Below are 27,115 nucleotides of genomic sequence, written 5' to 3'. Positions count from 1 at the left end.
AAAAAAATTAAAATTAAAATAATTCCTAATATTTACATTTCGATCGACCGTTTCTTTTAAATCGAATGTTCCGATAAAATAAAACTTCGTTTTCTTAACGTTACACGATTGTTCATACAGCCGGTCATCCTAGAATTTAGGATTACCATTGCATTCAAACATTCATTATATTGAATATTTGTCAATACAGATACAATAGGCTTAATCGGATGTTGATTCACACTACTTGCGGAAGTAAGTGTTTCGGTGTGTTTATTCTTGCGCGACAATCTCTGCGTTTACTCAAGTGTAAACAGTTTCCCGTCTTGTAAGGTTATATAGAAAATAGAAAACAAAAATGTAAATATTTTATTTTAATCATTTGTTCACAAGGTGATGATAAGTGTATTAGTCTTTCAGACTTGTTTAACATTCTCTTTTCGAAATTATAAAGCCGTTTCGGAAAGGTAGCGGGTCCTCAATGTCCAGTCCCGTCTCTTTATGTTTGAATTAAATATGATAAAATTACAAACGGCAGAAAATGTTCATTGCCAGAACGACATTTTTTTCAATTTCGTCAAAGTTCTTCTCTGATATTTTAGGCAGGTTTATTAAATGTTGAAAAATTTAAAATACAGTCGAGACTGTCTTATGTGACTTTCCAAGGGACCATTACAAAAAAGTCACATAAGACAGGGAGTAACTTAAGACAGTCCAAGTTCATCCGCATCATCACTGTACAGAATGCGTCTTTAATTGTATTTAATTTATTCTTCATCATTAATAAATCAATAAACCGTATTTTTGTAAAAAGGCAGGTTTATTAAATGTTGATGAAATCAAAATACATGTATTCAGTATTTTTTGTTTATAAAAATTGTTACCAACGTTTGTGCTGATGAATACGATGTGAAGTAAACATGCAGAACTTATATCAACCGAGGCCGAGAGATTTAAATACATTTTACATATATTATTGTTACCTATTTAATCAGTATTCATATCTAGAGTAGCTAGCTACACTGCCTTGTAGCATACCTGTGTTTCATTGTATGATATAACATATCTATCCTATAGTATTTTATACAACTTTTTAAGTATTTATGTGCTTCTTGATATATCATTTTAACTACAAACGCATGCTATTTATGGCCCTACCTGGCCTAAATAGCATTATATCCCACATGAATACCAACTACTATCAAACCATTTTACATTCGTATTCTGATCAACGTTTGCATTGACCATCTTGTTATAGATAGATCCGTGGCATTTTCCCGGTTACTCCGATATTCATATATCATTAATTCTGGCACGACCCTTGCTATTGATAGGACGTAAAACTAAATAAACCAAAGTATGTTCTGTGCCGGAGAGGCTTAGATGTCTACCAAAAGTCATCCAAGGTATTCTTTTCACTTTTTTTATAATTAAAATGTGTAACCAATAAAGCACTTCCGTTTGTGTGACATATTTGTTTGACTGTAACAGTGTAAATTATGTTAGTGTGTTCGTTCTAAGAGAATTATTTTTGAGTTTATAATGAATAACAAAGGATCCGGAAATTAAATTCATAAAACAAGTACTTCGTTATAAAGAAAGCGCCAGTTGTAATACTTTTATTACATTCCAAAATGTCCTCGACAGAAGAGCAACGGTTTATTATCTTGTTAGAAACCTGTCCGTATTAGGATAATATTGTGTTTAATTTTGTTTTCATTTTATGTGTCTTTCATTTGCGAACGATTGCAAGACAGAGTTCATTATGAACGATTGCAAGACAGAGTTCATTATGAACACCATTTTTTTCAAATAACATTTTTCTTGCATAATGAATGCATCGCTTTTATCCGGAATCGTTGTAATCGAGTTTAAAAATAATCTCGTAACGTTCTTGCATAAATATGTAGTCCAGTCAGAATACCCAAAATATTTATTGCATTTTTGTTTTCTTTTCAAAAGTTTTCGCTATTTAAAAGTTACATCAGACATCAGCACACACATCATTCATCATCTTCATTCACTCATTCATCATCATCATCTTCATTCACTCATTCATCATCATCATCATCATTCACTCATTCATCATCATCATCATCATACATATACCTACTCAATATATCATATTTCAAATTGATCCGAATGAGTTATTTTTGTAATATTTTACTTGAGTTGTGCACAAACCACATAACAAACATACGGAATACAAAGTAGAGAGGGGGGCGGGGTTTAGGAAAGTTTTAGATGCCTTATGGTTTTCTTCATCACCATTCTTTATGGCCTTTGCTAACTTAATGTTGCCGACCCTCTTGAGGTCGTATGCAAGCTTTATTGCATTTGATGGGGCTTCAAGATTTTCTTCGTCGTCATCGTCCTGTCTTGCAACTTTCAGGGCTGCTTGCGCCACATGAGTAAAGAAATTTGGATCCAAATAATGTTCCAGGGTATTTCCTGTGCTTGGAGTTGCTAGGATCCGAAGTTGAACCAAAAGCCTACTCGCTAGACGCATCACTGCGGAAACATAGTGTTTTCTCATTAGTTTATTTCCTACGTTTCTGGTGAGCCACTGATTTCCAAGGGCAATTATCAAACTGTCAGATTTCGCAATCCTCCCAACCTTATCATCGTTCATTATAGCAAATACTTCCTTTATCAATGCTCGACTCGCTTCCTTTGTCACCCTTCCTGCTAGAACAGCACTTTGCATAAGCAGGCTCCCTTTTGAAACGTGTACAGATGATTTCACAGGACAGTGTGCTTGATGCCTGTCCAACACACTCAGTCTAAGCCATCCAAAACAGTTGGGACATGGCCCGTATTTTGTTACATCAAATTGTTCTTTTCCACTTCGTCGTGCTAAAAGAATCTCTCCTTTCTTCTGTTTGATGACATTTTCGTTGTGAATGTTACTTCCTTTACTACGCAATATTGCTAACATGGTTTTACGTTGTTTGCCTTTTAGGGACAGGACCTTTTTCACCTCTGGCTCGTCACAATGTCTTTTGGAGAAGATATGCTGGGCAAAACTGGAACACTTCTTTTTACAAAATGGGCAGCAACATTTTGAATTATACACACGATCAGACCGTTTAGCCTTTCCTCTCTTTGTGGTTGCTGAATGCATGATTCTTCTGACAAATATGGATTTGTTTGAAACATCACGATTTATTTCCTCATCATCATAATCACTGTCATCACTTTCATCATCCGAACTTAAACTCATTGATGAAATTGGTCCAGAGGAAGGGATTTGGATTGGAATTACTTCAGACATGTCCGAGTCACTATCTTGAACCATTTCCTTATCAGTATCTTCCTTTGTCATAACCTTTTTTCTTGGTTTTATTTCTTCTTCACTTTCTCTTTCAGAAAATAACCTCGGCCTTTTTTGTTGGCACACTCCACTTTCCATCTGCATTTCAGAGTTGCTTTCAGACTCTTCAAAACTACTTGGATGGTAATCATGATCTTCATTTTCTGAAGATTGTTGATAATCTGATGTTCCATAATCGGATTCATCGGAATGTTGCAAAGCAAATGGTTCAATAATTGCAGTTGGTACAAATGTCATTTTCCCATCGGATTCTCCATATTCACCTTCCATAAATATTCTATTATCAGAGTTTTGAACACATACAACAGGCTTGCTTTTTCTGTTCCTCTCCTTAGGAATATTTGTGAAAGGCTCATGATTTGTTCTGGGTAAAGAGTGCACTGGTTCTGCTGTGAAAGAAAGGTTTGGAATCTCTTTCTTGGAGGAAGAGTTAAGTACCTGTACCTCTGTAATGAAGGATGAGCCCTGTGACTCCTAACATCGAAGGTTCTAGCGGCTCTGTTACAGATGGAGGACCCTGTGGCTCCGTCATGGAAAGATCTGGCAGCTCTGTTACAGAGGGAGGACCCTGTGGCTCCGTCATGGAAAGATCTGGCGGCTCTGTTACAGAGGGAGGACCCTGTGGCTCTGTCATGGAAGGATCTGGCGGCTCTGTTATGGAGGGAGGACCCTGTGGCTGTGTCGTGGAAAAATCTGGCGGCTCTGTTACAGAGGGAGGACCCTGTGGCTCTGTCATCGAAGGATCTGGCGGCTCTGTTACAGAGGGAGGACCCTGTGGCTCTGTCATCGAAGGATCTGGCGGCGCTCTGTTATGGAGGGAGGACCCTGTGTCTGTGTCGTGGAAGGATCTGGCGGCTCTGTTACAGAGGGAGGACCCTGTGGCTGTGTTGTGAAAGGATCTGGCGGCTCTGTTACAGAGGGAGGACCCTGTGGCTGTGTTGTGGAATTATCTCGCGGCTCTCTGTTACAGAGGGAGGACCCTGTGGCTCTGTCATCGAAGGATCTGGCGGCTATGTTACAGAGGGAGGACCCTGTGGCTGTCTTGTGGAATTATCTTGCGGCTCTGTTACAGAGGGAGGACCCTGTGGCTGTGTTGTGGAAGGATCTGGCGGCTCTATGTTATGGAGGGAGGACCCTGTGGCTCTGTCATCGAAGGATCTGGCGGCTCTGTTACAGAGGGAGGACCCTGTGGCTGTGTTGTGGAAGGATCTGGCGGCTCTATTATGGAGGGAGGACCCTGTGGCTCTGTCATCGAAGGATCTGGCGGCTCTGTTACAGAGGGAGGACCCTGTGGCTCTTTCATCGAAGGATCTGGCGGCTCTGTTACAGAGGGAGGAGCTTGTGGTTCCGTCGTGGAGTATGAAGTGTGTGTAGCAGAGTTGTGGTCCTGAAAGTAAATTTGAGTTTCGATTTTGTGACTGTTTCTTGAGTACTCAGATCACAAATTATTGGGATCTTCAGGCATTGTTTAGGTTAACTTTGATGCTGATAAGACTTAGAAATGCTAAAAATAAGCATTGATTCTGAAAAAAAATACTCTAAAAGTGGTCTTGATAGCAAAATGTTGAACCTTGGATAATTAAAGACCTCTTCTTGAAATTCATAGATGATACTAGCTAAATGATATGGTAGAATATCAAGAGCCAGCTCAAATTTCTGTAGTATTTAATTTTCAACTTGGTATTTTCTAGACAATAAGACTTTAAATTCTTACCTGTGTTGATTTCTCAAAGTGGATAGACAAATCTGATTTGTATTTACTTAGTAGATCTTTGTGTTTTTTTCAACTTTTCTGAAAAAAAATGAATAAAAGTGCAATTATTGTCTTTGTCCTAAAGTTAAGAGGTTCATTATAATGATGTTATGTTGTAGGATTTGTACATGAGTTTCAGTGATCGAGTTGAACATCTTGACTTCATTTAATGTGAATGTTATGTTGTAGGATTTGTACATGAGTTTCAGTGATCGAGTTGAACATCTTGACTTCATTTAATGTGAATGTTATGTTGTAGGATTTGTACATGAGTTTCAGTGATCGAGTTGAACATCTTGACTTCATTTAATGTGAATGTTATGTTGTAGGATTTGTACATGAGTTTCAGTGATCGAGTTGAACATCTTGACTTCATTTAATGTGAATGTTATGTTGTAGGATTTGTACATGAGTTTCAGTGATCGAGTTGAACATCTTGACTTCATTTAATGTGAATGTTATGTTGTAGGATTTGTACATGAGTTTCAGTGATCGAGTTGAACATCTTGACTTCATTTAATGTGAATGTTATGTTGTAGGATTTGTACATGAGTTTCAGTGATCGAGTTGAACATCTTGACTTCATTTAATGTGAATGTTATGTTGTAGGATTTGTACATGAGTTTCAGTGATCGAGTTGAACATCTTGACTTCATTTAATGTGAATGTTATGTTGTAGGATTTGTACATGAGTTTCAGTGATCGAGTTGAACATCTTGACTTCATTTAATGTGAATGTTATGTTGTAGGATTTGTACATGAGTTTCAGTGATCGAGTTGAACATCTTGACTTCATTTAATGTGAATGTTATGTTGTAGGATTTGTACATGAGTTTCAGTGATCGAGTTGAACATCTTGACTTCATTTAATGTGAATGTTATGTTGTAAGGAATTACATAATAGGCCCGTACAAAGTAGAACAACCATTTTGACGATGATCAGTTATCGTTTCCATGTCGGCGTTGGTGACGTCATAGTTGACACGTTTTGGTTGTCGAATGTATCCAGATATATTTCAATTTTGTTTGATTAATTTATATAGTAGAAGTTACAACCGAAGATTAATATTACGACTGTGACAGTATCAAATGAGATCGAAAATTCTTTGTCCCTAATGACGTTTAACTATATCATATTTTTACTTTTGGTAAACTAATACAGAACAGTTGTATGTTTAATGTTATTGATAAAGCAAAAACAAAACTACGTTTAACCTTCTAAAGTTTTTGGAGTTGTCTTTCCATTACCTTTATATAATCAATCGATAGATATAATCTGTTGATATGCGAACAGTGGGATTAAATGAAAACTAATATTGTTTCCCGTTTGTAAGTGCCTATAGAATCAGCGAAGAAAATATACCACAATTTAAGTTTAGTAGACTAAAGGAATGTAGAATTGATGATTCGATTGTCGTTTTACACAATGATTTTTTTATACTTTTATTGGTTATTTTTAACATTGTTACATCATAAATGTAAGACAACTAAAGCTTAGAAAATGTGTCGCGATTAACCAGTAAAATAAAAATTATTCAGAAATAAAATTACATTACAATGTATCAAATCATTGACTTTATGAGATGTATTATAAAGTATCTTAGATACCGTATAGCCGGCTATTTTCGCAATAAATATCGCGATTCATACAAATAAATGGCAAAATCAAATTTTAAGATAATCATATTTTGCGATATGGCAATGACATTACCTATTGTTATATATTTAAACATCAAACTTATAAAATGTATACTGTATGCAGTAGCCAGAGCTTTTCTGACAGTCTTGATATTGCGCGCTATGATATAATTGTCTACAAAGCTCTGGCATCTACATAGACGATATATTCCATACGAAGATAGCTTAATGCTTATTATTACATTACCACGCCAATAACCCTTGAAAACGCGTATATTTCATCCACGCGGAAAGTATTTGGTATACGGTAACATGATAATCGGTTTATGTATTTGTGCACTTCATTCTCAGTTGTAGTTTTCGTCCTTTGAATTTGAGGCGGACGGCGATATGTCTAAACTGTAAATAAAATATTGTCGGTGATTACTGAAGTTTAACAGAATTGACAGTAAAAGGAATAATTTGAATGCTAGTTTAAATCCCCTTACACTTATTATTGAAATTCGGTCGAGTCCCGTGCACTTTTATTATCACTTAATGCATGTTTGTACGTCTCTATTTGCAATGTTTTTGATATCTAGGATATTTTGGTGACGACGTGTTGTCTTGCAATGTTTATTTTGTGTTAGTTAAATACTAAAGTGGTATTCATAGTATTGCTGACGACGACATTTTCGACAGTCTGTGGGATAAATAGAAGACAAATCATGTCTGATATTCCTATTAAATGCTGCATTACGTTTTGTGCCTTTACTCTCAAATATACCATACCTCAACTCTGAGAGGACACGGATGCACAACTGTAGATTTTCATTTGTACGAACCGAGACCCTCATACGTGTAAACAAACATGAGTTTAGCCAGGTATCCGTGATAATCAGGTGAACTTTGTAAGTTTACATGATGTACATAAAAATGACACTGCGTCAGAGTACACCATGTTACAGTATCCTGTAACCCGGTTGTGGAGTAAAGCACTTAAAACTTTTAGTTGTTATGGAAATAGCAGTAGATCACGTACGTAAACAAGGTCAAAGTTCAAATTCATATAAAGCAGTATTGGCTCTTTCCTCATCAACATTGACCAATTATTTTCATTTAGGTAATTATTTGTGCATGTCAGCAATATTTTACGTAGTTCCTCCAACATGTATACAAATTCACATATTATATAAAAGATTGGACAGACAGAGTGGTTTTATTTAGATCCTCATTTCGTCACAAGAAGCACAAACAGCGTCGAACTGTGAGTATATTTTTTTCATATCTAGATCTTTCTGCGATACTCTAGAAGACACTACGGTAACCAGCTTATGTTTCCTTGCGATATCATTTTGCATAATTCCCGAGAGATAAGATAATGTAAAGATGTTCCGATCATAGGTACAGTCAGACCTTCGACCATCTGCAACTCATTTCAATACTCTCCCAAGTTAAAGTTATACTAAGAAAGTTTTATATCCCACAAAGAATGTGCGTCTCAGATATCAACAAATAACGCCGACAATTCAAGTTCATCGTTGAACAGACCCAATTGACTGTAATTAAGACATAAAACACAAAGTTACACATATGAATCTAACAAGCGCGGCATCACAATGTAAACAAACTAATGCGCACACATATGACTCAATATATCACGATAAAAATAGTAATTACATTCAACTATACATCAGAATCAATCATTAACTCTTCTATGATATAATTAAAGTCTTGACAAATTATAATTGTATGTACAGTGATCTCCTACCGTATCGTTTCCGCTCTTGATTTTAATCGCACCATGCTTAGCTAGCGTTCCTGATATCCCATAATAGGTGGCGTGACTAGTATTCTAACCAAATCCAGAATTACTAAAGTTGGTACCGGAACATACCTGGATCAGGAATTACTTAAATAGGCCCGTACAAAGTAGAACAACCATTTTGACGTTGATCAGTTATCGTTTCCATGTCGGCGTTGGTACGTTATAGTTGACACATTTTGGTTGTCGAATGTATCCAGATATATTTCGGTTTTGTTTGATTAATTTATATAGTAGAAGTTACAACCAAAGGTTAATATTACGACTGTGATAGTATCAAGTGAGATCGAGCATTCTTTGTCCCTAATGACGTTTAACTATATCATATTTTTACTTTTGGTAAACTAATACAGAACAGTTGTATGTTAAATGTCATTGATAAAGCAAAAACAAAACTACGTTTAACCTTCTAAAGTTTTAGGGGTTGTTTTTCCATCACCTTTTTATAATCAATCGACAGATATAATCTGTTGATATGTGAACAGTTGGATTAAATGTAAACTAGCATTGTTTCCCGTTTTTCAGTGCCTATAAAATCAGCGAAAAAATATAACACAATACAATTAAAGTTTAAACATATTTTGACACCCGTGCAGTTTTTTGGTTAATATATTTTATTATTGTTTGGGTTTAGTGGACTTAAGGAATGTAGAATTGGTGATTCGATTGTCATTTTACACAATGATTTTTTTTATACTTTTGTTGGTTATTTTCAATATTGTTACATCATAGATGTAAGACAACTAAAGCTTAGAAAGTGTGTCGCGATTTGCCAGTAAAATAAATAATATTCATCAATGAAATTACATTAAAATGTATCAAATCAATGATATTATGAGATGTATTATATTGTATGGAGTAGTCAGAGCTTTGCAGATAATCTTCATAACGCGCGCTATAATATAATTGTCTATAAAGCTCTGGCATCTACATAGACGATATATTCAATACGAAGATAGCTTAATATTACATTACCACGCCAATAACCCCTGAAAACGCGTATATTTCATCCACGCGAAAAATATTTGGTATACGATAACTTGATAATCGGTTTATGTATTTGTGCGGTTCATCCTCACTTGTAATTTTCGTCCTTTGATCTTGAGGCGGACGGCGGTATGTCTAGACTGTAAATAAAATATTGTCGGTGATTACTGAAGTATAACAGAATTGACAGTAAAAAGGAATAATTTGAATGCTAGTTTAAATCAACTTAAACTTATTGTAGAAATTCGGTCGAGTCTACCGACAATGCACCGTGCACTTTTATTATCACATAATGCATGTTTGTACATCTGTATTTGCAATGTTTTTGATATCTTAGATATTTTGGTGACGACGTGTTGTCTTGCAATGTTTATTTTGTGTTAGTTAAATACTAAAATGGTATTCATAGTATTGCTGACGACGACATTTTCGACAATCTGTGGGATAAATAGAAGACAAATCATCTCTGATATTCCTATAAAATGCTGCATTACGTTTTGAGCCTTTACTCTCAAATATACCATACCTCAACCATGAGAGGACACGGATGCACAACTGTAGATTTTCATTTGTAACAAACCGAGACCCTAATACGTGAGAGATGTAACATAGAAATATGAAATTCCCTTTTAAGGAAATAGAAAATCTGTTTCAAATTGATTTCAAATTTCTTATTAAGTCTTTGCATATAACTGAGATGTCTACTCGTGTGGGTAGATATCGATGGTGACGTCATTATTTTGTCAGTGAAACGTGTATTTCATTTTCTGTATGTTAGATCTGGGTTGTTTGTAAGGGCAGATAATTACGTGTTACATAATGATAGCAAATCAAACAAAATAAATGACTCTGATGTTGTCACTTAGAACTTCTCTTCGCTGTTAAAGGGACATGAACCTAAATAAACCATGTAAATTTGAGTAAAATACATATTTAAGGCGTGTCAGATACCTTACTAAGTAATATATATCAATTATTGTGCAAACGTGTCAAATAAAATAATTAAAATGGAATTTTCATCTTTCTGTATTTTGAACCGGCCCGGTCGAATTTTGTAACGATAGTATATAGTAGTGTTGAATTTTAGTGACCTCCCACAATGCACTGCATATGTAAACAAAATGGCGGGTCAAAAACTAATTCCGATAGAAAACAGTACGTCAAGAGTCAGTAACTTGTGCGATTGGGAAAGTAGGTAAATATAAATGGATCACTGAAATGCATGAGAGCGAGCAACTCCCCACTTTATACTTGCGTGATGAACATATGTGCAATAAGTCAGGAACCTCCCTTCGTGGTGCACTGTCATGATCGAATAAAAAGTCTCGTTTGACTTATCATTCCTACGCTAAATACAAATTGTTTTATAACCAATATGGCTTAAAATTCATTTGTCAACCATCGTAAATTCCTTGCCATGTCAGCAAATTTTGTTTTTCATTATAACCTCGCTTTCGGCCAGCTTTCGTTTTGTGTTCCAAAAATAGAAAATGAGTGTCTATTTTTAATCATTTTTGAGGTAGGTATTCCCCACGTTTTCCTGTCGTTTTAGATAACCAATCACTGTAATAAAATATTCAATAAACATCTGAAAACCATATCTAAGCATACAGAACAAACTATTTAAGGTTCATGTCCCTTTAACGGCCCAATATACGTAACTTTTTAGTTTTCAGATTCTTTTTCACAAACAGTAACAGTTAAGAAAATTACCACGTTCTCACTGAATAAAAAGTTGACTAAAGTTAATACTGTGACCAACTGTGAAGTCTAAAATAAATATGTAGAAAAATAAAATAATTAATATGGCCCACAGTTAATACAAACCAATACGTTACGAAGAAAAGTTCACGAAAAGTCTCCATTTCCATATTAATTTTATTGGTTCACATACAGAAGAAAATACGAGGCATCCCGTGTATGGTAATATTAACTGGTCATTGCGGACAAGCTATAGATGCATAACATAGCCTGAAAGGAGACGTCCTAGGCCTACCTTACCTCTAACGTTACTCGTGATGCACTCGGTCGTTGTCATATATCACCTAACATTGCATCTGATACTATATCTAGATAAATATTTTTATTTTCGGTGGTTATGTTTCTGTTATGTATATGATGTATATGATGAGATATATATCTATGACATGTACGGTCTAGGGGGAAGTAACCCATTCCGGATATTTTATTTGTTTTATATTTGGTTTTATTAGTTTGTACCTGATTCCGGATAAATCTATCCAATTGTTGTTTTTATGATTGGTTACGAAGTGAGAGGAGGAGAAACAAGAGGCCCATGGGCCTTAACGGTCATCTGACTATTAGTACAATACAACATAGTCGTTTAAAGATTTTAGCCTATTTGACCCCTATGACCTTGAATGAAAATCAAGGTCATTCATTTGAACAAACTTGGTAGTCCTTCATCCCAGCAAGCGACAGGCTTAATATCAGGTCTCTAGGCCTCTTAGTTATTCACAAGAAGTTGTTTAAAGGATTTTAGCCTATTTGATCCCTGTGACCTTGAATGAAGGTCAAGGTCATTTATTTTAACAAACTTGGTAGCCCTTCATCCCAGCATCCTAGAGGCCCAATATCAGTACCCTAGGCCTTCTGGTTCTTGAGAAGAAGTCGTTCAGAGATTTTAGCCTTTTTGACCCCTTTGACCTTGAATGAAGGTCAAGGTCATTCATTTGAACAAACTTGGTAGCCCTTCATCCCAGCATGTCACAGGCCCAATATCAGTACCCTGGGCCTTCTGGTTCTTGAGAAGAAGTCGTTTAAAGATGTTAGCCTTTTTGACCCCTTTGACCTTGAATGAAGATCAAGGTCATTCATTTGAACAAACTTGGTAGCCCTTCATCCCAGCATCCTACAGGCCCAATATCAGGTCTCTAGACCTCTTAGTTATTCACAAGAAGTTGTTTAAAGGATTTTAGCCTATTTGACTCCTTTGACCTTGAATGAAGGTCAAGGTCATTCATTTGAACAAACTTGCTAGCCCTTCATCCCAGCATCCTACAAGCCCAATATCAGTACCCTGGGCCTTCTGGTTCTTGAGAAGAAATTGTTTAAAGATTTTAGCCTTTTTGACCCCTTTGACCTTGAATGAAGATCAAGGTCATTCATTTGAACAAACTTATTCATTTGAACAAACTTGGTAGCCCTTCATCCCAGCATCCTACAGGCCCAATATCAGTACCCTAGGTCTTCTGGTTCTTGAGAAGAAGTTGTTTAAAGGATTTTAGCCTATTTGACCCCTGTGACCTTGAAGGAAAGTCAAGGTCATTTATTTGAACAAACTTGGTAGCCCTTCATCCCAGCATGTCACAGGCCCAATATCAGTACCCTGGGCCTTCTGGTTCTTGAGAAGAAGTCGCTTAAAGATTTTAGCCTTTTTGAACCCTTTGACCTTGAATGAAAGTCAAGGTCATTCATTTGAACAAACTTGGTAGCCCTTCATCCCAGCATGCCACATGCCTAATATCAGGTCTCTAGGCCTCTTAGTTATTCACAAGAAGTTGTTTAAAGGATTTTAGCCTATTTGACCCCTGTGACCTTGAATGAAGGTCAAGGTCATTTATTTGAACAAATTTGGTAGCCCTTCATCCCAGCATCCTACAGGCCCAATATCAGTACGCTGGGCCTTCTGGTTTTTGAGAAGAAGTCGTTTAAATGATTTTAGCCTATTTGACCCCTGTGACCTTGAATGAAGGTCAAGGTCATTTAACTTGGTAGCCCTTCATCCCAGCATGTCACAGGCCCAATATCAGTACCCTGGGCCTTCTGGTTTTTGAGAAGAAGCTGTTTAAAGGATTTTAGCCTATTTGACCCCTATGACCTTGAATGAAGATCAAGGTCATTTATTTGAACAAACTTGGTAGCCCTTTATCCCAGCTACCTACAGACCTAATATCAGGTCTCTAGGCCTCTTAATTATTCACAAGAAGTTGTTTAAAGGATTTTAGCCTTTTTGACCCCTTTGACCTTGAATAAAGGTCAAGGTCATTCATTTGAAGAAATTTGGTAGCCCTTCATCCCAGCATCCTACAAGCCTAATATCAGGTCTCTAGGCCTCTTAGTTATTCACATGAAGTTGTTTAAAGGATTTTAGCCTATTTGACCCCTGTGACCTTGAATGAAGGTCAAGGTCATTCATTTGAACAAACTTGGTAGCCCTTCATCCCAGCATCCTACAGGCCCAATATCAGTACCCTGGGCCTTCTAGTTCTTGAGAAGAAGTCGTTTAAAGATTTTAGCCTTTTTGAACCCTTTGAGCTTGAATCAAGGTCAAGGTCATTCATTTGAACAAACTTCGTAGCCCTTTATCCCAGCATGCCACAGGCCTAATATCAGGTCTCTAGGCCTCTAAGTTATTCACAAGAAGTTGTTTAAAGGATTTTAGCCTATTTGACCCCTGTGACCTTGAATGAAGATCAAGGTCATTCATTTGAACAAACTTGGTAGCCCTTCATCCCAGCATCCTACAGGCCCAATATCAGTACCCTGGGCCTTCTGGTTTTTGAGAAGAAGTCGTTTAAAGATTTTAGCCTATTTGACCCCTGTGACCTTGAATGAAGGTCAAGGTCATTCATTTGAACAAACTTGGTAGCCCTTCATCCCAGCAACCTACAGGCCAAATATGAGTACCCTGGGCCTTCCGGTTATTGAGAAGAAGTCGCTTGAATGAAAAGTTTACGGACGGCGGACGGCGCACGACGACGGACGGTGCATGATGACAATAGGTCATCCTGACCCTTTGGGTCAGATGACCTAAAAAAAAGACATCTTGAAGCGTTTTTGTTGAATCTTTCACAGACAAGAAAATGTATAGTAACATTTCTATGAAAATCATAAGCATTATTCTGAATATATTTTTGGTTTATGAGGTCATAGACAAAAAACGGACGGACATTCTTTATCATAGACGCTAATACGATGAATTTCCTTCCAGTTTTTTTCCATGACTTCACCAACCCAAAATATATTGGGAATACTGCTTAAGTGAATTGATACGCATGCTATTTATAGACATTTAATCTAATTAGAATCATACTTGTAATTCCGCTGCAATATGAAGTATAATCTTAATTAGTTTGTCATCAGTGGAGACCTTATTGTAATCAGGTGTACGTTATGATGTTTTACATATCATTTGGATGGCTGCTCGTTTTATATTCTAACGGATTATGAATAATAAATTATGTAATCGGTTATCTTGTTCTAACAATAATAATAGTCATTTCCCGAGGATATACAACCTATTGAGTACCGCAAATATTCCAAGGGGTTAATAAGTATATTCTGTAGAGTTACGAATATTTGCGGAACTTTTAACTCCATCCACATTCGCGACCTTTAATGCCTCGCGGAAAGTATCAAATCCATGGTGTACACATTCGGCTGTCGTATGAGTAACGCTTTCACAGTTAAGGTAATTCGCGAATATAAACCCTGCGAATAGGTTCCAAACGGTAATGTGCGAAATTTTATCTCCACTTATATTTTTAACAACGTTACGGTAATCACATCCGTTGCCTAGTATTTCTGCCCGATTGTATATTCTATGGACAATCGGAGTCCCGAGTATCGCGCGCCAACTGTAGAAAAAAACTATTCAGTAAAATTCATGAATTAAATAGCTGATAATAGTAAGAACATTTAACCGGATCTAGATAACTAAGACAATGCATGTGCCATTTGTCACTTTATAACGATTCTTATACCCGGATAAGCGCCTACGTACAGGTCAAGGTATCGATCTGCCTTTCCCACATACAATGCATCGTATTTAGGTCACATAAATCTTTAGGAAACACACCTGTCAGTTCACCGTGTTTTCTCTTTTAAAAGTTTTAAAACATCTTTCATCTAATTAAAATTTAGTACAAATGCTGCAATAAAATTTAACATACATATTCACTACAGTGAACGACAAACTAATTGGATAATAAACATTCTATATAGCAGGCAATTATCCCATGTTAACAATGAGATGAAGGTAGAAATCCGAATGGATAGGTAGGTTAAAATATCAACTTTGATGAATGGATATAAACATCTCGGGGGTTGTCGGTGCAAAATGCACCATATGTTAAGACGTCTACCTTGGTTGGAATTTGAGCAGAAGGACCATAACTTATTTTCTTTATTGTATTATTTAATAATATATAAGTTTGTTACATGTATATAATACAATAATCAAATATTATTTAGATGATTGACAAATTCATTACAGAACTTCAACACAGTGATCTATGGAAGAACATGTAGTTGGCTGATCACAATAATGACACTCTTTGCTTGCCAGTATCACTGAAAGAAAATGTTCTAAGAACGTATAAGAATATGGCGGATTGTTAAATGACACTTTATATACTCTCAACACTTCAAGTAATAAACATAACCCAACATTTTCGAAGAAGCTCATTTTCTGAAGGTCAACCTCGTAGATCGAACTAACTTTATAAATTACGAATTTACAGAAACGAAACAGCCGCTTTTGTATACAGCTGTGATTATAAGGAGATTATAAAGCCAATGGAGCATTCGGTAAAGTTTACGTAAACGCTTCGCCTTCACGCAATTTACCTCGAGCTCCATTGGGTTTATCATCTCATAAACTAAACAAAGTAAGAGGTTAATCCTTAAATATAATTGGTCACTATAAAGTCTTAAATTGTGACACACTGAGTTCAAATATACAACATGACCACGATATACACATGTTCTGGATATTTTATAGTGTGTGGTAAATGTTCTATACATAATAAAGAACTGATTTGCTAACAAAAAACATTGGATGAATCAGGTTTCCATCCATATGGATTATAATACTGATTATCGTAAAGTTTACAAAAATGAACAGAATTGTATACGCATGGCGAGTTTTAAAACAAACTGAAACTTTTAGATAAGATATACATCGGAGGAACAATTATGTGTATTATGTAGTTGTCTAAACATTTTACAATGAACAGGGTAATTTCATTTTTCTAAATCAGTCGTAACTGATACAAACATGCTTATCAAATAGACACCCGGATACAACACGACCAATCACAACACAGGTATGAGGTCATTAATAAAAAGATGACCAATCAGAATTCATGTTTTACATCATAAATCAATAAGACGAGGTATATAAGAACGAACGATTTAGGTTGATGCATAGCATTCACAATCCGCAAATCTGCAAGGTAATCTGAAAAAAGGTAAGTGTTTATTTATAAATCGTTTGCTAGTTTACTTAACTTTATTAATATTTGTAGCGCAACCAGGAGCGGATTAAGATTGAATAATAATAGTAATTTTTATGTCCTTTACATCGTTTGCAAAACAAATTATGCATTTTTTCAAATCACCTCGATGGCCCAAATGCAACCGCAAGAGAGATCTGTAGGTGGGATACTCGGTCAAAGTATACTAGTCTACCAATCTGATTGAAATACAGATCCTTATAACCACTCCGTTCAATACGATTAGCTTTATTGTGCTCTTTGGGTGAGATGACTACCTACACGGAAATAATTCTGACAGATTTTCAAACTATTTCGTCTCCTGAAATTCACTGTCAAAATTTTGCCAGCAGCAATTTGATTGGCCATTTGCAAAGGTTACCTGGACATGACCCCTAATGGGATTTTCTCAGATCCTCTTATCTAACGTAGTGATAAAAAGGATCTGGATGTTAATCAGATTGCTCTACTTACTTTCTCGGCTATTAAATTTTGCGATTTTCATTTAAAAAAAAAGAGTTTGTAAAGATTAAAATTCGCGGATTTAGAAACTGAATAGAACATTTTATCAATATAAATAATGTAGATATTAATTCGGAATTTACTTGGATCACAAAGTTTTCGTATGTAAATCACAGGTGATTTACAGAAAAATTGAAATATTTCGTTTGAAAATTTGGAGTAGAAACATTCGTGAAAAATATCAACTATATAAAAAAAAATGTAATTAAGTTTTATTATTTAAGGAAAAGCACGAGGCCACCGTTAAAGTTTAAAGTAACTGTATTATATTGGTATAGCGACGTGAGGCCATACTATATGTTACAATATTCGTTGTAAACATTTCTTGATAACAAATTCTTTAAATGTTTGTTTAGTCTCAGTGGTAGTAAATACACATTTCAGAAGTGTATTTTAACAATTATATAAATGTACGAGTAACGGACTTGAAATATTTTCTATAAACATTCGTAATTTACCGTGAAGTTTGACTTAAAGTTTCAAGCGTAAATCACTTACACCAAAATGTATTTTGACATAAATAAAAATCAAACATCTACAGAATATTATATACTCCATAGACTACACTATGTACATGTTTATTCGTCTGGGTACTGGCTGGAGCTGCCTTGCCTAAAACAATGCATCTAACTACAATACATCATTATATTTACAATGTACAGGGTACAGGGCCTGGACAATTAATTGGTGTGTTATCAGGTACCGGACAATCAGACGGACTCTGTCTGGAATTAGATGCTGTCGGTTACGGTCATGTCAGTTCAATTAGGATGTACACCTCTGAGAAGTCAAAATTTTCTTGTATTAAACTTTTTTTTCTCATATAGATTTTTGGAAATAGGAGTTCATACCATACAAGAAAATGGAAGAAAAAGGATATGTCGGTGTGCTTGTTTTTGAGCTATTGTCACTCAAAGATACCAAGTTGACAAAATCTTGGATTTTTTGGGATTTATGCCGTTTTGACCGTATACACAAGAGTTTAAAAGCCATAATTTCCTAATGAGATGTTTGATATGTATGGAAGTTTGAAGAATTTATTTTCCTGTAGTCTTCTTTAAAAACATACAAGTTTTGATTAAGAAGACTCATATTTTTTCTCAGAATAACAACATATGCTACCCCTACCCCTTAATTTTGAGCTGCAAAATACACCATCTTCAGCCATTTATGCCAAATTAAACCCTTTATAGAAACAGTTGTGGTATTAAACTTTTGTTAATATTTTGCATTTCAATAGGGAATGGGTTGTTCTTTCTAAATTAGGCAGAAAAATGGGGGGGTCAGTGTGCTTACTTTTTTGCCCCATTTGAATATGTGTTATTTTTCAGCATTTAAGAGTAAAAAATAAAAGTGTCCAAATTACTATTAAATGCAAAAATAAAGTGACAAAAGCGTAGCACTTCACGCAATAATGCTCAATATTTTTATAACCACGAACCTAGTAAAGGTTAACAGCAAAATTAGCTCGATACAGCTAAAAATGCTGGTGCAGTGATGATTTAAGTAAAAACAATTTCAGTAAAAAATGGTTAAACTATGGCTCTACTCAAAGAGGAAAAAGACACAATTTCAAAATGGCCGTCAAATGGGCCATTTCTTAAAATCCCTGTATAAAAAATCTACTGAAAATAGAAATGTAATTTTTTGACAAAATTTGCATCTGGCAACTTACTACAGATATTGATAAAATATATTTGAAAATCTCATAAATTCTTTGATCTTTGTCGAAACGAGACTTCAACGGGACTGAACCCTCAGAAGAATACATCCTTAACTGTTAGTCTGATAACACTGATATACTCGTGACACTACATTGTTGTGGAAGTTTTACAGTACCAACCGCTTTCCCTTCGTCACACTAGGAGATAATGCTGGTGATTTTTTTCTCTGGTTACTCCGTGCCGATTCTCTACTGACTATTGATCATGGCATTTCATTCCATTGGGTCATTGGGTCCGACATACTGTAACCCATCTGTCTTTCGCGAGTGATTTATTTTCGCAACGAAGGTATATCGCCGAGAATTAGTATATTAGGTTATTATTACACCATTAACTTCAAAGATATTTTCCTTCAATTTTAAATCAGCGAAGCTTAATCTCCCGAAAATGCTTTAAACGAAATTTGCGAAATGTATCAGCCGGGATAGAAAATCGATTTACAGTATTACAGCTACCACTTGACAGTGTCGGAGATATCATGTAAGCCTTGATCGTTTTCAGTCGTTTTTATCTATTACGAGTAAAAAAAATCATTATCGTCTGAGACGGAACTGCCATGTAAACAGTCATCGTCGCTGACCTGTCACAATGATAATAACGTCATAATAAGCGAATAGCAGTTCATAGACTGATGAATGCCAACTGCGCTTAGTTACAGGGGCTGGGGGTGGGGGCTACAGTGAAAATATAAATATATAGTATGCAAAGTACACTGACCAACCTCATCATTCCTCCCTATTATTCAATAAACTTTTATCTGATGCTCTTTTCTTTTCTTTGTAATAGAACAGTTACCGCCATGGCTGGGAAGTTTAATGATAAACCAACATGGAGTAAGCCTATGCCTGTTCACGGACAGGGAATTTTCACCTTCAACATCACCAGGAACAATGCTTTTATGATAAAGATCACGAAGGCTTCAACTACTGACGATATCAGACTCACTGTTGGTCTAAACTCGGCTGAGTTCGGTATAACACAAAACGGCCAGTATTCCAAGCTTGACGGAACTACAGAAACTGGCAGCGGATATGACGCAGACAAGAAAATTTCTTATTGGTTCAGCTACAATAGGGATAGCCTCGTTTTGAAATATGGTAAAGGTTACACCATGGAGGAAACTACTGAGCTGGTTTACGACTTTCTCGCCGGAGCCAAGACATCCAAAGAACAAGAGGCAATCAGAGAGAAGTATCATGGTCTTTTTAATGCGGAAGATGTCGGTCTCGTGCAATTGTTCGATACCGCCAAACCGACTGCGAATGCCGGTTCCGATCGTAAGTAGTAATATTTTTAGTTTTGCTGATTGTTAACAATATAGTTATCTCTTTTATTCAAACCATAATTAATCAAGATGCCTTTTATAATTTCCTATGCATTCTGCCAATTTGAGAATTGCTATGATATTCCTGAACACATTAAATGAATTTCTGAATGTTTACCTTTGTTCACATTTCACGATATCAGTTAAACCCGAATATAGCGAAAAAAAACTATCCACGAAATGTAAACCTTATACAGTATCGGGGACTATGGTAACTTATTTACTCATTTACCCGTGATCAATATTCTGCATTTGCATATTACAAAGTTACCTGCCCTTACGGATAGGTATTGACTGGGACGTCGTGTGTTTGCTGGCGGAATGTCATACTTTTTAGAAGACGAATGACATAAATTTCGCACAAAAAAATAATGACGTCGTAATGGATAGCTGCATGCAAGGGAGACAACTCTTTAATATGCAAAGACGGAATAAAATTTTCGGGTGATGGCGGCTCTCACAACTACTAAAACAAAAACAACCAAACAAACCGAAATCATCCAATTCATGTACTGTATAGCCGATTAATTTCGCGGGTCAACATTTTCGCGATTTCTACTAATCACGAGAAAATCAAATTTTCACGACTATGATTTGGCTCTCAGAGACGAAATGATTTCACTATTTCTCGACATTTCGCGATACATGAGAATCATTTTCTAATATACGTCAGCTGTTGGTATCCAGTACGTTAGATAAAACTAAAGAAATCGAATCTTGTGTTGCACTTTTATTATTATTTTTCTTTGTTTCTGGCTTTCTGATTCGCCTATTTATTTCTTGCATTCCACGATGAAAAGAAAATCGGGAATGGCGCGGAAATCCGGCGTTAACGTAATAGAAACATTTACGTTGCGTATTGATTTAGCAAAAATAATCCCTTGGAAAAATCAATGGAATCATACGTGTAAACGTATTTCATTTTATAAAGTAGCCTGGAACATTAATTAAAAGCATTGAAGTCACTATTTTTTAATTTCATCTGGATATGAAATAAATTTTGTTTACAAACTTTTATGAGAATATGATAGTCCGGTTCACACAGTTTGCAAACAAAAGTTCTTTCATACCCGGATGAAATTAAAAAATAGTTGCAATTCTTAAATAAAGCATGTCCCATTAATCAAATTTATTCTTTCTGTAACAGTGATAGATATTGAAAAGAGTGTCTCCTTCCGAAAGAATCCATTTATCTGCAATCTATCACCGTTCGTTCTGGACAGCAAACAAGCTACACTATTTACCTTGGACAACGGCAATTACATGTTGACTGGTAAGTTTAGATAGGCATTATTTACAAACATTTCATTAGATATGCATTCATTTTTACGAAAATCAACATAGTTTTTGTTATATATCAATGAGTTAACACTAATACCAAAGGCTAGCCGGATATATACGAACTTGTATGAACTTAGTTATGTTAAGTATATTTAAAGGTGATAAAAACAGGTTTTACATATGCTATTTTTATGTTGATATTTGGTTATTGTGGTGCATTTTATGATTCCAACAAAAAATACAGGTTGTATTTGACGTAATTTCAATAAAACTTGCTTGAAACGAAGTCCATAGCGACACTTGTCTAGAACGATCGCATCGCTTATCGCCCCTGATATCACCAGGTGGCCGTTGATTTGTGACGTCATCTGAGACAAACAGCTGTGACTAGAGTCGGGAAATTCAATGGGGCAGTGTTGCGGTATTGGCGATTATAGATATTTAAAACAGTCGCACTACATGTAATTGCTATATTGATAAGTGGAAATGTATTCGTATATATAAATATACAATCTAACATGCCCTGATATAATAAAAACGATCGTATACTCATTCTAATCGTTATATTTTATGGGTTATAAAATTGTTATATTCTTTAGGTCAAAAGTCATTTGATATAGAGTACGTGTGTGTCAACTCAGGTTCGAGGAGGTTGCGGTTGACTTTTGTCTGTAAATTAAAACTATCACATAGACTTTAAAGTTTATATCAACAAGGAAGAAATATAAGTTTACAAGAAAACGGGCCAAAACAATAATGACACTAACATGCTACACGTACATACATATAATGCATATTTATAAAAGTAGACCCCGCCACCCTTCATACCCTTTCTAAAACCCTATCATACAGCGACAAACGTGCCCCCATCACGCCTTATGTATATACTACACACCTCTATTTCGTATTTGGAACTTAATCTTTCAGAACACCGCACAGATAGGGTTAGGCTTATTTATTTTTAAAGCTCTTTTAAAGCCTTTCGTGTACGAAAATAGAATAACACGTAGAGTAGTGATAATGCACGCACGACCGATAAAAAAGACGGGACAAAACACAGATACTAGATACAATGACCAAATATGCATGACATGTACTCGTGGACAAGATATGCTTAATACGTTTAATAGTTCAACTAACACAGGGCCATGAAATAACCTATTTCTTATCACTCACTAATCACTTACAAGACCGCTTCATTATATTATCTAACCGTGCGCAGTTTTGGAAATAACAAATCTGTTGACCTTAAGAAAGTTTCAAAAGTATACAGTGTACGAACAGTTCACAGGGATTTGAGAATTAGTTAGTTTATATCAATATGGACACACTAGATAGCATATTGACCATTGTGAGGACGATTTAGGGGTCTAGATAAAAAAATCGGTAAAATTCGTATTCTACATATACGCATAGTGTACTGTGAAGAATATAATAGGAAATTTAATGAGTACGCAAATTGGCAAAATTGGCGAGCATTGTGGTGTTTTTGAGGGTTCGGGGGAGACCCCCGGGGATAAAATATTACGATTTAGAATGGCTGAGATATGAGTTATACGATGTACATTGTATTTTGAAGATTTTGCGAGCGGCGAAAGCGCGATATTTTGGTGTTTGGGGTCCGAAGGTTTCCCCCGAGAAGGAAAAAATATTACTATTTACAATGGCTGTGATGAGTTTTACGATGTATTTTGATGACTTTAAAAGCGTTCTTAACATTGTAATTTTTCGATTTTAAATAACCTGCATTTACATAATGATAATATTGTGAATGTCGTCATATCATTATGCAACCCTGCTCGATCTGAACATACCGGCTTCACACCATCGGCACACTGTTGTGTAACTCAAAGTACAAAGAAAATGTAGTAGAATCCCTAAAAGGAAGTATAAGAACTGTGCAGGAGGACCGTTTTTCTGTCAGATAACTGTTAAAAATCCGACTGATCAAAATCCCATTAGAACTGGTTTTTTCCGATATATGTTCAAATTTCAATGTTCTCCTAGACTGGATTGTGCCCTTTAATTTGCGTGTATTTTTTATATCTCCGCATGTTTGTAACGGATGATTTTTTTCATCAAAACGTAGGTCGCTGCAATAATTCTCCATTTTCACTACGATCTTATTTTGCACATAAAATTACCAGAATGTATATCAAAACTCCCCGTTTAATCTTATGTGTAAACTATAAATTACATACATGCACAGTCGTATTACTCCCAGGGTGGACTGAATAGAAAAGTAATACTTATTCGTTTATGAAAAAATGACCTTATGTTTAACCCCACACATGATACTCCACATGTAAAATATGTTACTCCACATTTATGACATCATCATTTACATATAGTGACGTCATTTTTAGAGGTTATGACGTCAATCAATGTGCCATTATGTAGGGGATAAACACGCTACCCCATAAGTCGAAAAAATACTATAACATATTTTTCTCTTCCCGTGTGTATTTCCGTAAGTACTAGAGCCCTGTGGTAAAAATCCACATGCATGTAGACAGCTCCGCGATCGGGCACACCGGAAACCGTTCTTCCGAGTAGTTGATTGTCTCAGATAACGTCACAACTCATCGGAACTCAAGGGAGATAAGTCCATAGACAAAAATCTGTCGTCAAAAAGATATGAAAGATTGGTTTTCATCGTAATCTTACTATTTAGATGGACAAAATATAAGCAAATATCAAACAGGTATATGTTTAGATAGGACAATACAAATGTTTCTAGCGTAATTATCATATTTTATCTCATTTTCCATAACCTCTTCTTTTTATTCACCTTAAATAAGTGAAAATCCGAATTTGCAGATTTACTGAAATTATCGTGCACTTGCTGGTAGGTGTATTGAGAATGTGACGTAAAGTGTTTGCGAGCGTAACGTCATAAATACGTTTTCGGAGAAAACGAACGTGAATTGCGCTCACAAAATAATGACTACCGTTAACAATCGATACCTACCCGTAAAAGGGAACTGAACTCTGTGAAATGCAAAGACTGAATAGCCGCTCACATCCTAGTTTTAATTGTCGGTATTAAAAAAACAAGGTTCACCATTTGTATTTTTTTTTTTGGTTTGTTTTTATTTATTTTTTTTTTATAGAGGAAGATCCTGCCGCCTGCCTGTAAAGAACTTTACGACAACATCTGTAACACTGATTTGAACTGGCCCACCGGAAGTAGATGACGTTCTTCTTTCTGGGACGCTATCCGGTTCAGTATCGAGACAAAGGGATGCCTGTTATATAAACAAGCTACAGGAGAAAACTGGGGAATTCGGTCCCGATAGTGGTGCAGAAGAGACCTACCTACGGGTTACCCTTGGACACAGTCTTGGTAACTCTCCTGGAATCCCTTACGTCCTCGAGATTTGGCCAGCAAAGCACTACAGTCCAAATCCACAACCATGGAAACGCAAACGCGGTCATCAAAGTCTTGTTTGGACAAATCAATGTGTCCCTCTACAACAAGCAGACGATGGACCCCAAAAGCGAAACCCGAGAAGTCATTTAACGCTACCAAAGGAGAATGTTACTTGTGGATCAGCAGAGATTGGTTTCAGACACCACAAGCTCTGGAATCAACACGGATGACTACTGCGCCACCACCATCTCAGTGTTATAATCGTTTGATGCAGGAGGACACAACTCACTGGCCATCACTTTGAATTACGTTAGTGAGGAAACAGCACACATTGAAGAGTTCCTTCCCGACTCCCGACTTCACCTTTCAAGATATGCGACGGAAAGGTACTTGAGGAATATCGTGTAAACAATGTCCGGCAGGTTTCGAATCAATCGCAAAAATAGGAGCTTCACGGTACACATGCGTTAGGACTCATTGTTGACAAATGCAATGTAACCTAAAGAATACAAAGATCCATTGGCCCCTCTACCAGCCGTGAGTGGGTACCTTTTAAACAAGGACTTTTTTGTTATATTCCATATACCACTGATTTTAGCTTTATTATGTAATTTTTAATTGCGCATTGCTTGGATATACGTAATTTTATATACGTTTTTGGGATAACTGTATCTATCATATATAACACTTAATGTAATATACGTTTATACTCATATATTGGTTATAACACGTAAAGCCTTGTCGTATGCTACACATAGGGGGGGCATACGTAATTTTTTTTTTTATTTTTTAATAACTAATTGCCCGTTCAGCCATGAAAAACTAAAGATATACATCGCGACCATAGACCGCCATAGTGGTAAATGGAGATTTCTTATACGTCAAACGAACGTGTGTTGACGGACGTCGTAATCTAAACATGATGACGAACATGATTGGCCCATTAGACGGAAACTTACATCTCGATATGCGTATTACTAATTGGTTTTATTTAGACGAAATTAAAAAGTGTTGCACTTTTTATTTTTTTTTTATATATTTCTTTTTAATAGAATGGTTTGTATGTGATAAATAGAACTCTTACATACATTCCGTGACTATGTGATAAAGAATTTTATCAAACTCGTCAAATAATTTGAGATATGCCACTCCAACACCTACACAAAGGCGCGTTGGCATATGAAACAAATTATATGACCACGTTTGATAAATTTCATAACCACAATAGCCGACATTGCTCATTGGGTAATATCCTCCGAATTTTTACATAACCTAGTTATCAACGAGTTAAACATGTATTTATATGCGATTTATCGAAGTTTCTTTTCTCTTCGTACTAGATCATCTAAAATGCGTTTTTATAACGATAACGTAGCTCTTTTGGTATACATTGTACATTTTTGTAATTGACGTAGCGATGGTACGAACGAATGTTATAATTAATGTATTATATTCTTTTACTTGATTGAACGTAATTTTATAAGACCTAGAAATGTGCTTTAATTTAATCAAAATCGTATGACTTTGTAATAAAAACGGCACTTGAAGGTATTATTATAATCAGCTGGCCGAAAACGGGAGTGTAAACATAAATCCGTAATTCAATCCTATCCCAAGAACCCGAACCATGACATCGGCTAACCCATGATCAGCTTCACGCTTGGGTTACGGCCCTGAGAAACAGGATTTAAGTATATAGTTATGGACAAGTGTGTTTTACCCAGGGCAACCACGTAATAAAACACTCCATCCTAGGGGCTATATTGCCAAAGGATTGAATCAATATAAATATATATATGCATCGAATTAACAGTAAGCGGCTGATGGTTGACTGTGTTGCTTTGGAAGTTTGGTATTGTTTAAACAAGTATCCAGTCACATGAAATAGCGTCAGTCAACTTCAGGAAGTGCCATATGATTTTATTCACCTGCGCCGCCTGAAATTACTAGTAAGATAGTCCAGAGATGGGATATAAACATCATCGTGATAGTAACGAGGCTGAGGTAATCGAGGATGGTTTCCAGCGGAAGGTGAACCTGTAATAACTAGTATGAATATGTCGCTGCATTCGACATTCAATTTTCCGTTTCTGTATATAGAATAACAATAAACCGTTATTTGTAGAGTAAAACAGAAATAGTTTTGTTTTAATGTTAT

General features: G+C 35.9%; 2 protein-coding genes across 4 annotated transcripts; one reads left to right on the top strand and one right to left on the bottom strand.

The window, feature by feature from the left end:
- Positions 1-907: 907 nt before the first annotated feature.
- On the bottom strand, positions 908-5,109 carry LOC138330957 (uncharacterized). The gene is made up of 2 exons (XM_069278427.1): positions 5,028-5,109; positions 908-4,700 (listed from the first exon to the last, which is right to left on the bottom strand). Exon 2 carries the CDS (start codon positions 3,581-3,583, stop codon positions 2,108-2,110), a length of 1,476 nt encoding a protein of 491 aa, XP_069134528.1. The 5' UTR covers positions 3,584-4,700; positions 5,028-5,109; the 3' UTR covers positions 908-2,107.
- Positions 5,110-7,812: 2,703 nt separating this feature from the next.
- On the top strand, positions 7,813-21,605 carry LOC138332146 (uncharacterized). 3 transcript variants are annotated; one of them, XM_069280131.1, is made up of 3 exons: positions 7,813-7,950; positions 19,771-20,256; positions 21,451-21,605. In XM_069280131.1, exons 2-3 carry the CDS (start codon positions 19,779-19,781, stop codon positions 21,588-21,590), a joined length of 618 nt encoding a protein of 205 aa, XP_069136232.1. In that variant the 5' UTR covers positions 7,813-7,950; positions 19,771-19,778; the 3' UTR covers positions 21,591-21,605. The 3 variants fall into 3 exon arrangements, with proteins under 3 accessions (XP_069136232.1, XP_069136230.1, XP_069136231.1); XM_069280129.1 differs by having other exon boundaries at positions 19,766-20,256; XM_069280130.1 differs by lacking the exon at positions 7,813-7,950 and adding an exon at positions 16,580-16,709 and having other exon boundaries at positions 19,766-20,256.
- Positions 21,606-27,115: the final 5,510 nt, after the last annotated feature.

This window comes from Argopecten irradians, chromosome 9 (genome assembly GCF_041381155.1).
Source record: "Argopecten irradians isolate NY chromosome 9, Ai_NY, whole genome shotgun sequence".
NCBI lineage: Eukaryota > Metazoa > Mollusca > Bivalvia > Pectinida > Pectinidae > Argopecten > Argopecten irradians.
Note: the sequence above shows the minus strand (reverse complement) of the source record. Positions and strands in the feature narration are given on the sequence as shown.

What these genes read in the sequence shown, in the direction of transcription:
- LOC138330957 (XM_069278427.1), bottom strand. Translation starts at nt 3,583, where the DNA reads ATGGAAGGTGAATATGGAGAATCCGATGGGAAAATGACATTTGTACCA.
- LOC138332146 (XM_069280131.1), top strand. Translation starts at nt 19,779, where the DNA reads ATGGCTGGGAAGTTTAATGATAAACCAACATGGAGTAAGCCTATGCCT. An exon ending in TGCGAATGCCGGTTCCGATC is followed by an intron (nt 20,257 to 21,450) that starts GTAAGTAGTAAT and finishes TTTCTGTAACAG; the next exon opens with TGATAGATATTGAAAAGAGT.